General features: G+C 48.6%; 1 protein-coding gene across 1 annotated transcript; it reads left to right on the top strand.

The window, feature by feature from the left end:
• Positions 1 to 3,165: 3,165 nt before the first annotated feature.
• Positions 3,166 to 7,124, top strand: THBD (thrombomodulin). The gene has a single exon (XM_007525483.3). It carries the CDS (start codon positions 3,593 to 3,595, stop codon positions 5,321 to 5,323), a length of 1,731 nt encoding a protein of 576 aa, XP_007525545.1. The 5' UTR covers positions 3,166 to 3,592; the 3' UTR covers positions 5,324 to 7,124.
• Positions 7,125 to 7,914: the final 790 nt, after the last annotated feature.

Raw genomic sequence — 7,914 nt, 5'->3', positions numbered from 1 at the left:
AATAAGAGGAGTGAAATGCTGCTTTTAAAGAGAATGAGGAAGGTTCCTTGATGTCATGGAGTTTAAGAAGGCAATAGAGGGTTGAGGGATAGCATAATGGTTATACAAAGTGACTTCCATGCCCCAGGCCTTAAAGATATCAGGTTCAATTCCCAGCACCACCACAAATCACAAATGTATGTGTCTCACTAAAATAAATAATTAAAAAAGAAAAAAATTAAAAAAGAAGAAGGCAATAGGTAGTTATTATAATCAAGTAATTTGGAAGCTTGGTTTACTTTGAAAATCCCATGGTTAGGATTTACTGTACCTCATCATGATTTATGTCATTTAATGTTATTCACAAGTAACTATACCTTAGATATTGACAGTACTGGTTTCTTTTTTATGGACTTTACAAAGCAGAATGAGCTAAATAACATGCCTTTTATTTTGGTGTTATTTGCATGTTAAGACAACCAAGTAAAGCTTCTACATTTTTGTCCTAATCTACCTTCTTAGGCACATTCTTCTGGGATCTGGGGGTCATGTGTCAAGGACCTAGGAATTGGATGTCATTGGCCTATTGTTCTTTGTGTGTCCTTGGTGGTTGATGAACATCATGCCTCAGGTCATTGTGCCCTAGTTTCTTTTACATATACATATACATACACATACACATATATCCCCTTTTGTTGCCCTTGTTTTATTGTTGTTGTAGTTATTGATGTCGTCATTGTTAGATAGGACAGAGAGATGGAGAGAGGAGGGGAAGACAGAGAGGAGGAGAGAAAGCCATTGCCTGTGAAGTGACTCCCCTGCAGGTGGGGAGCCAGGGGCTCGAACCAGGATCCTTATACCAGTCCTTGTGCTTTGCACCACGTGCACTTAACCTGTTGCACTACAGCCCGACTCCCGTGCCCTAGTTTCTTAATGGAGTCTGGAGGTTTTGGGTGCTGCCTCTTAACAGAAGAAGCTTGCCTAAGTTTTGACTTTTTGTCTAAGAAAGATGGGTGGTTTCAGAATGAAGTTTTTTTTTTTAAGTTTTTATTTTATTTATTCTGGATAGAAACAGGGAGAAATTCAGAGTGGAAGGGGAAATAGGGAGAGAGAGAAACACCTGCAGGGTCACGTCACTGCTTGTGGAGCTTTCCTCCTGTAGGTGGAACCAGAGGCTTGGACACAGGTTCTTTCACATTGTAATGTGTGTGCTCAACCAGGTGTGCCACCACCCCACCTCCAGATTGAGTTCTTTGACAATTTGTGGTTTCTGGAAATACCCAAAGTCCCCTATTTTCAGAACTCTTCCATAAATGTTCCAGCAGGATTTCACCTACTTCTGAAGGCCACTGCCCCACAAGTTCCATCTCAGACACATGCCCCTTCCCCAGGGCAAGCTCTACCCTAGGACAGGCTACGCCCCCAAGGTAAGCTCCTCCTACAAGGCAGGCTCCACCCTAAGAACAGGCTCCACCCACTAGGCAAGCTCCTCTCTCAGGGCTCTACTTTGAGGGCAGCTTCAGCTCTAGGCCACTGGCTTTGTTCTCTAGCCTCTCCTAAGGCTAGCTGTGCACAGACATTGACTCAGTCTTGGCAACCAGTGGCTATCAGGCCAGAGCATAGCCTGATTTCAAGGGGACAGCAGTACTCTGCATCCTGGGTGGTCTTTCTTTCCTCTTCTTAGAAGAGCAGCCATGTCCATTCTGATTGCTGCAGAGGCCCCAGTCTTGGAGGTTCTGTGCAGGAGTGACTGCTTTCCCAGGTCAGAGAAGGGATTAAGCAGGACTGAGCTTAATTCCAGTCTCAGCTCTCTTCCCACCCCCCTCCCCAGGCAGTAGGACACTAGGGAATAACCTTTACACCCTCTTCCCCTTTCCCTACCTCCTCCTGCCCCTCCCCTAATTATGAGGTCTGTACAGAAGCCAGGCTCTGGTCTTTATGTTGTGAGAAGCCACCGTCACCTTTTCTCTTACACCCCCCCTTCTCTTTACAAAGTTTAGGTTTTGCCAGACTAAGGAGACAAGACAGCCCACTAGGCTGTGCAAATCACCTAGGGCTTCCTTAAGTTTCTAGCCTTTGCCTTTTCTGACTGTTAACCCTTTTCTGACTAACCAGTTCAGGGATCCCAATTTTCAGATGGTGTAGAGTTCAACAGCGCCGCCTCCTGGTGCTGGTTGTGAGTGACTAGAGTGGAAAGCTGGCATAAAGTAAAATTTGCCACTTTACGTTGTATTTTGAACCAACCCTTGCACACTCTCAGCAGGTAAAAGGAAGAAATTGAAAGGGACAATGATTCTTCTCCCAGATCTCCCAGAAACCCAGAGACTCGTCCCTCACCAGTGGCCTTTTCCAAGCAAGTGACATTGATAGACACCTCAATCTGGGCCAAATGTAAATCTTTCTCTCTTTCTTTCTTTCTTTCTTTCTTTCCTTCCTTCTTCCCTTCTTCTCCCCTCCCTCCTATACTGTCTCTTCCTTCCTTTCTAGATGCAGACAGAGAGATAGAGAGAGGTAGAGAGAGGGAGTGATAAGAGACTACAACATTGAAGCTTCCTTCAGGGCGGTGGGGGCTGGGCTGGAACCTGGGTGGTGTATATGACAAAGCAAGGCACTATCCAAGCCCACCTGCGCATTCTTCACTGACTCAAATGGGTTCCACTGCGACTCTGATTCAGGAAGGATCCCCGACTGGTGTGTGAGATGGACTCCCTCTGAAACTCATGGTAAACAGACCAAGCTACGAGAATAGGTTTGGCCTAGGCAGCTGATGGCAGGGGGATTCCTGGGCCCCTAGCCATAGACTGGGGGTGCTAGTGTCAAACCAGTCCCTCTGCCCAGCCTTTGGTGCCTTAGCCACACCCTCTGTCTTCTTCTACTGAGCCACGCACCTAGGTTTGGGACTCTTCACGTGGCTGAGTTTTTGAGGAAGTCCACGTCCTAGGAAACCCCTTGCAAGCCCTCTTCTTGGTGACACCTCCTCTCTGAACGCTGTAGGTCCTGGACACAGCCAAGTACAACTCTCCCCCGCCTCCCCGAAATCCTCCCCCTTAGAGTTTTCTATTCCAGAATCCTGCAACCCAGGCTTACATGAAATAGGAACTATACATTCACGGAGGCGGGGGTAGCAGGAAAAAGAACTCCAAGAGATTCAGGAAGGACTGAGCGCTTGGGGTATGATTGACTGGGGCGGAGACTGTCGTCTGGTGGGACCGAGGTGCTGTCCTTAGGCGGCGCCGGCGCCTAGCGGCCCCGCCTGGGTGCTCCTGGGTGGGGCTAGCTCATCCCAGAGAGGTGATCCCAGGCTCGAGGGCGGGCACTAAGCGTCCAGAGAACCCAGTAATCCGAGAATGTAGTATCAGCCCTTCCCACTGGGCACTTCCTTCCTTTTTCGAACTTCCAGGGAGGGAGGGCTGCATGTTTATAAACTCCGGCCCGGCCAGCCGACATGTCAGAGACCGCCTCGCCCGAGCTGCGCGCTGCGGCAGGACAGAAGCGCCCAGGCTGGGAGCACAGAGAGCGGCTGGCGTGAGCGGTGCCCTGCGCTTCCCAGCAGCACGCCCAGTTGCGGCACCTGCACCCTCTTCAGCGCCAGCAAGCAGCGTGCTTAGACACCATGCTCCCGGTGCTGATCATTGGGGTGTTAGCTCCCGCCAGCCTGGGGCTGCCGGCGTCTACAGAGCCACAGCCTCACGGTAGCCAGTGCGTCGAACACGACTGCTTCGCGCTGTTTAGGGGCCCCAAGACCTTCCTCTTAGCCAGTCACGCCTGCGAGCGCCGTCAGGGCCACCTGATGACTGTGCGATCCTCGGTGGCGGCCGATGTCATCTCCCTCTTACTGAGTGGCGACAGCAGTGACAACCCGCGCCTCTGGATCGGCCTAAAACTCCCGCCTGGTTGCAGCCACCCTGGACACCTCGGGCCCTTGCGCGGCTTCCAGTGGGTGACGGGCGACAACAGCACCAGCTACAGCAGGTGGGCGCGGCAGGACGACGGGGCGCCCCTCTGCGGTCCCTTGTGCGTGGTTGTGGCAACTGCCGGTGCCCCTGCGCCGGGCGAACCTGCCTGGGAGGAGCAGCAGTGCGCTAACGAGGCCGAAGGCTTCCTCTGCGAGTTCCACTTCGCAGCCTCCTGCAGGCCACTGGGTGTGGAGCCAGGCGCTGCAGCCGCCGCCAGCATCTCCATTTCCTACAGCACCCCGTTTGGGGCCCATGGCGCGGACTTCCAGGCGCTACCAGAGGGGACCTCCGCCACCGTAGCTCCTTTCGGGGTTCAGCTGGTATGCGCCACGGCGCCTGGGGAAGCCGAGGCGCATTGGGGCCGGGAAGCTGCAGGTGCCTGGGACTGCAGCGTGGAGAACGGCGGCTGCGAATACATGTGCAACGGGAGTGCGGGGCCGCCTCGATGCCTCTGCCCTCCAGACGCCACCCTGCAGCCAGATGGGCGCTCCTGCACCGCGGCGCCCGGGAAGCACCCCTGTCACAAACTCTGTGAGCAGTTTTGCATCCTTAACACGACTGAACCGGGCTCCTACTCTTGCATGTGCGCCACGGGCTACCGGCTTGCCGCCGACCAGCACCACTGCGAAGACGTGGACGACTGTCTGCAGGAGCCCAGTCTGTGCCCTCAACGTTGTGTCAACATGCAGGGTGGCTTTGAGTGCCATTGCAACCCTGGCTATGAACTGGTGGACGGCGAGTGTGTGGAGCTGGAGGACCCGTGCTTCGGGTCTGACTGCCAGTACCAGTGCCAGCAGGTGGGTCAGACTGGCTACCGCTGCATCTGTGCCGAGGGCTTCGCGCCAGTCCCCCAGGAGCCGCACCGATGCCAAATGTTCTGCAACCAGACCCAGTGCCCAGCCGACTGTGACCCCAACAACCCGGCTTCCTGCAGGTGCCCTGAAGGTTTCATACTGGACGATGACTTCAAATGCACGGACATTGATGAGTGCGATAGCGGCTACTGCTCTGGTGAGTGTCACAACCTCCCTGGCACCTATCAGTGTCTGTGTGGACCTGGCACAGCCCTCGCTGGCCAAATGGCCACTGACTGCGACCCAATCAAGAAAACCACAGAGGAGGATGGCGGTTCCGGGGAGCCTCCAGTGAGCCCAACTCCCCGCACCAGCACCACCTTGAGTCCCTCCCCAGCAAGACCTGTGCATTCAGGCGTGCTCATTGGCATCTCCATCGCCAGCCTGTCCCTGGTGGTGGCACTGCTGGCACTCCTCTGCCACCTTCGAAAGAAGCATGGAGCTCTGAGGGCTGAGCTGGAGTACAAGTGTGGGGCTCCAGCCAAGGAGGTGGGCCTGCAGCTTGTTAGAACTGATCTGCCTCAGAAACTTTGAGGGGCCTCTCTCCCCTCATCCCTAGCCTGAATTCCAGGCTGCCTTCCCTCCCCACCCCCTGAAGCACCTTAGCTGGTTATCAGAACTGGAGAAGACTCCCCACTCCTACTTTCACTGATTCCATGCTTGACTAAAGGGGTGGCTGTGGTGGTGGTGGAGGAGGAAGGAGCATGTGTCTCATTCACTTTAGTGATGTCACAGGACAACTGGGAAGAGATGGCAACATCACAGTGAAGACAGGGGCATGGAAGGGGTGAACATTATTATTCAGCAGCCTTTTGAGCAGACTGTGATTTTGTGGGTGGAATTGAGGGTGTAACTGAAGTGAACAATGACCAATATATTTATTTTAAAATTTCCCCTATTCTTCCCTCTCCTACCTGTAAGCCATCAATATCCACTCTCTGTCCCTCCTCTCTTCCCTCCCTTTATGCTCTCTTCCTCCTCCCATTTGTCATATGGCTGTTAAAGTACCTTGGGAGTTCCTCCCCAATCCTCTTATGCTTTTGATGCAGAGCTACAGTTCTGTTCCTCTTCATTCCTGCTAATTTCCTTCCCCTGAGGAAACCTCTCCTGCTGCCCTAAGTCAGCCTACCTGTATTTGACCCTACTTCTGTTCTTTGTTGTCTGCCTAGGCAGAAATCCTACTTGAAACTGAAATGAAAACACTAAAAACAAGAATGGTTGGGCATTTGCTTTCTCAACAGGTTTTCTAATTTATTCCAAATGTGCAGAACAACAGTGTTATAACAAAGGTTTAAGATCTGAGAGACATTTGTGAAATTAATGTTACTTGGACTGTCACAGAAATGAAGCCCAAGGAGTTATTTTTATTTTTTGAATAGTAAGCTTGGGCTTTATTGTTGTTTTGACTGAACGGTGGTAATGGTTATAAGCTTGATAAGCAGTTTTACTTCCTATTGTTATTGTTATAATTAGTTATTAGTTAATTTTGATGGTGTTAAAATTTTTTTTTCCTCATGGTTGCTTCAAGATTTAGACGAAGGAAACATTTCCCAGGAGATAGTTTAAGACAGTCATGAACTGCATGATTCATGCTGATAACCATTTTGATTCTTACTGTTATTACAATTTATAAGTCAATATAGAGCCAGCTCTACTGTATTATTGTTGTTATTAGGGAGCTTACAGAAGGAGCCTGGAGGATATCCAGGTTGAGCTCCACTTTGATCAGGCTTTGAGCATTTCTTCACTTCAGAGAAATCTTCCAGTCCTTTCCACTGTGATGTAGCCCCTGGATGAGAAGTAGGGGATGGCACTGATAGTGGGTTAGAAGTGCAGAATCTGGATCCCCTATATTCTGTGGAGGGGGATGTGCATTCTAACAGGATCTTGAGGAGGTGAAGGGAACTTTGCTCTGTATAATTTGAAGGGAACTATTTTAGACAACTCCAGTTTTCCATAATACATTCAGTATTATGGATCAGTAATGAGTAGCAGGCCAAGTCAGGTCCTTTATTTTCAAAGAAAAACTGAGGAATTTTTGTTTTATAGCTTTGATTTCTGATAGAAGAAAAGACTAGGTACATAACTTTAGACATTGCTACACAGGATAGAGGAGAACTTTGGTTCAACTAAGCTAGGAATGAAATTGTGCTTCCTTGTAGGAAAGAAATGAATCAGATAAATGTCTCTTTTGTGATGCAAATGTTTTCCTATGTTATTCTGAAGACTCAGCACACTTGTACATAGTTATTTATTTATTGGAGATAAAATTAGAACATGGGCAAAAACCGTAGCTTATGACATCACATGTAGAAAATAAACATGTTATAGTGCATATTTGGTTTGTGTTTCTTTTCCCCACCCTTCCCCAAAGCCCTTCTTTATTTTTATTTTTTATGTCATTAAATGAATTCCCTAATGATGCAAATGCTGTGAGATACTTTGAAAGTCTTTCTGTACTTCAAAACTAACTCCATGTACTCATGGAATCATCTCAGGCTTTAAAAAAATCTTTCCAAAGGACACTTTTCACTATAGAAGGCATTTATATTCTGTCTGTGCAATTATTTATTTTTCCCTTTTGTAATCCAAACAACTTAATGCACAAGACTTACGTCTATGTGTTTTAAAATACTTTATGGGATTATTTGTTCGAGTGAGTTAAAGAAACTCCTTCTTAGGGTATCTCTAAAGTCTTATATATGTATTCTGAGTCTGGTTTGGCATTATCCTCTCTCTCTTTCTCTCTGAGAGTCCATGTCCAACAGTTATGGGGGCAGGGAGAGTCTTAGTCTTGGGCTTTAATTCAAACAATCATTTTCATACACAAAGTTCTCATTTAGTATTCAACTATTCTTATTTCTGTTGGATGTTAGAAATACTGCCTTATTAAAATACACACATTGTTTGAACCCATTTTCCTGGATTTTTCCTGGCTGACTTTTCTAGGCAGTAGTCTGAAAGTTTTCATAAAGCAGAAATGAAAGAAAATTGAGCTCAACCAAATATTTAAATATTTTCAAACATTTGGTAATGCTGTATTACTCAGTTTTGATATGAGTAGCTAACTTTGTGGTGAAAATGAAGTTGAAGATTTGCACATCCATCTGGGATTAAGATGACAG

Source organism: Erinaceus europaeus, chromosome 1, assembly GCF_950295315.1.
Source record: "Erinaceus europaeus chromosome 1, mEriEur2.1, whole genome shotgun sequence".
In the NCBI taxonomy this organism is placed as follows: Eukaryota; Metazoa; Chordata; class Mammalia; order Eulipotyphla; family Erinaceidae; genus Erinaceus; species Erinaceus europaeus.
The sequence above is the reverse complement of the archived record's forward strand: the minus strand, read 5'-3'. Positions and strand labels throughout refer to the sequence as shown.

What these genes read in the sequence shown, in the direction of transcription:
- THBD (XM_007525483.3), top strand. Translation starts at nt 3,593, where the DNA reads ATGCTCCCGGTGCTGATCATTGGGGTGTTAGCTCCCGCCAGCCTGGGG.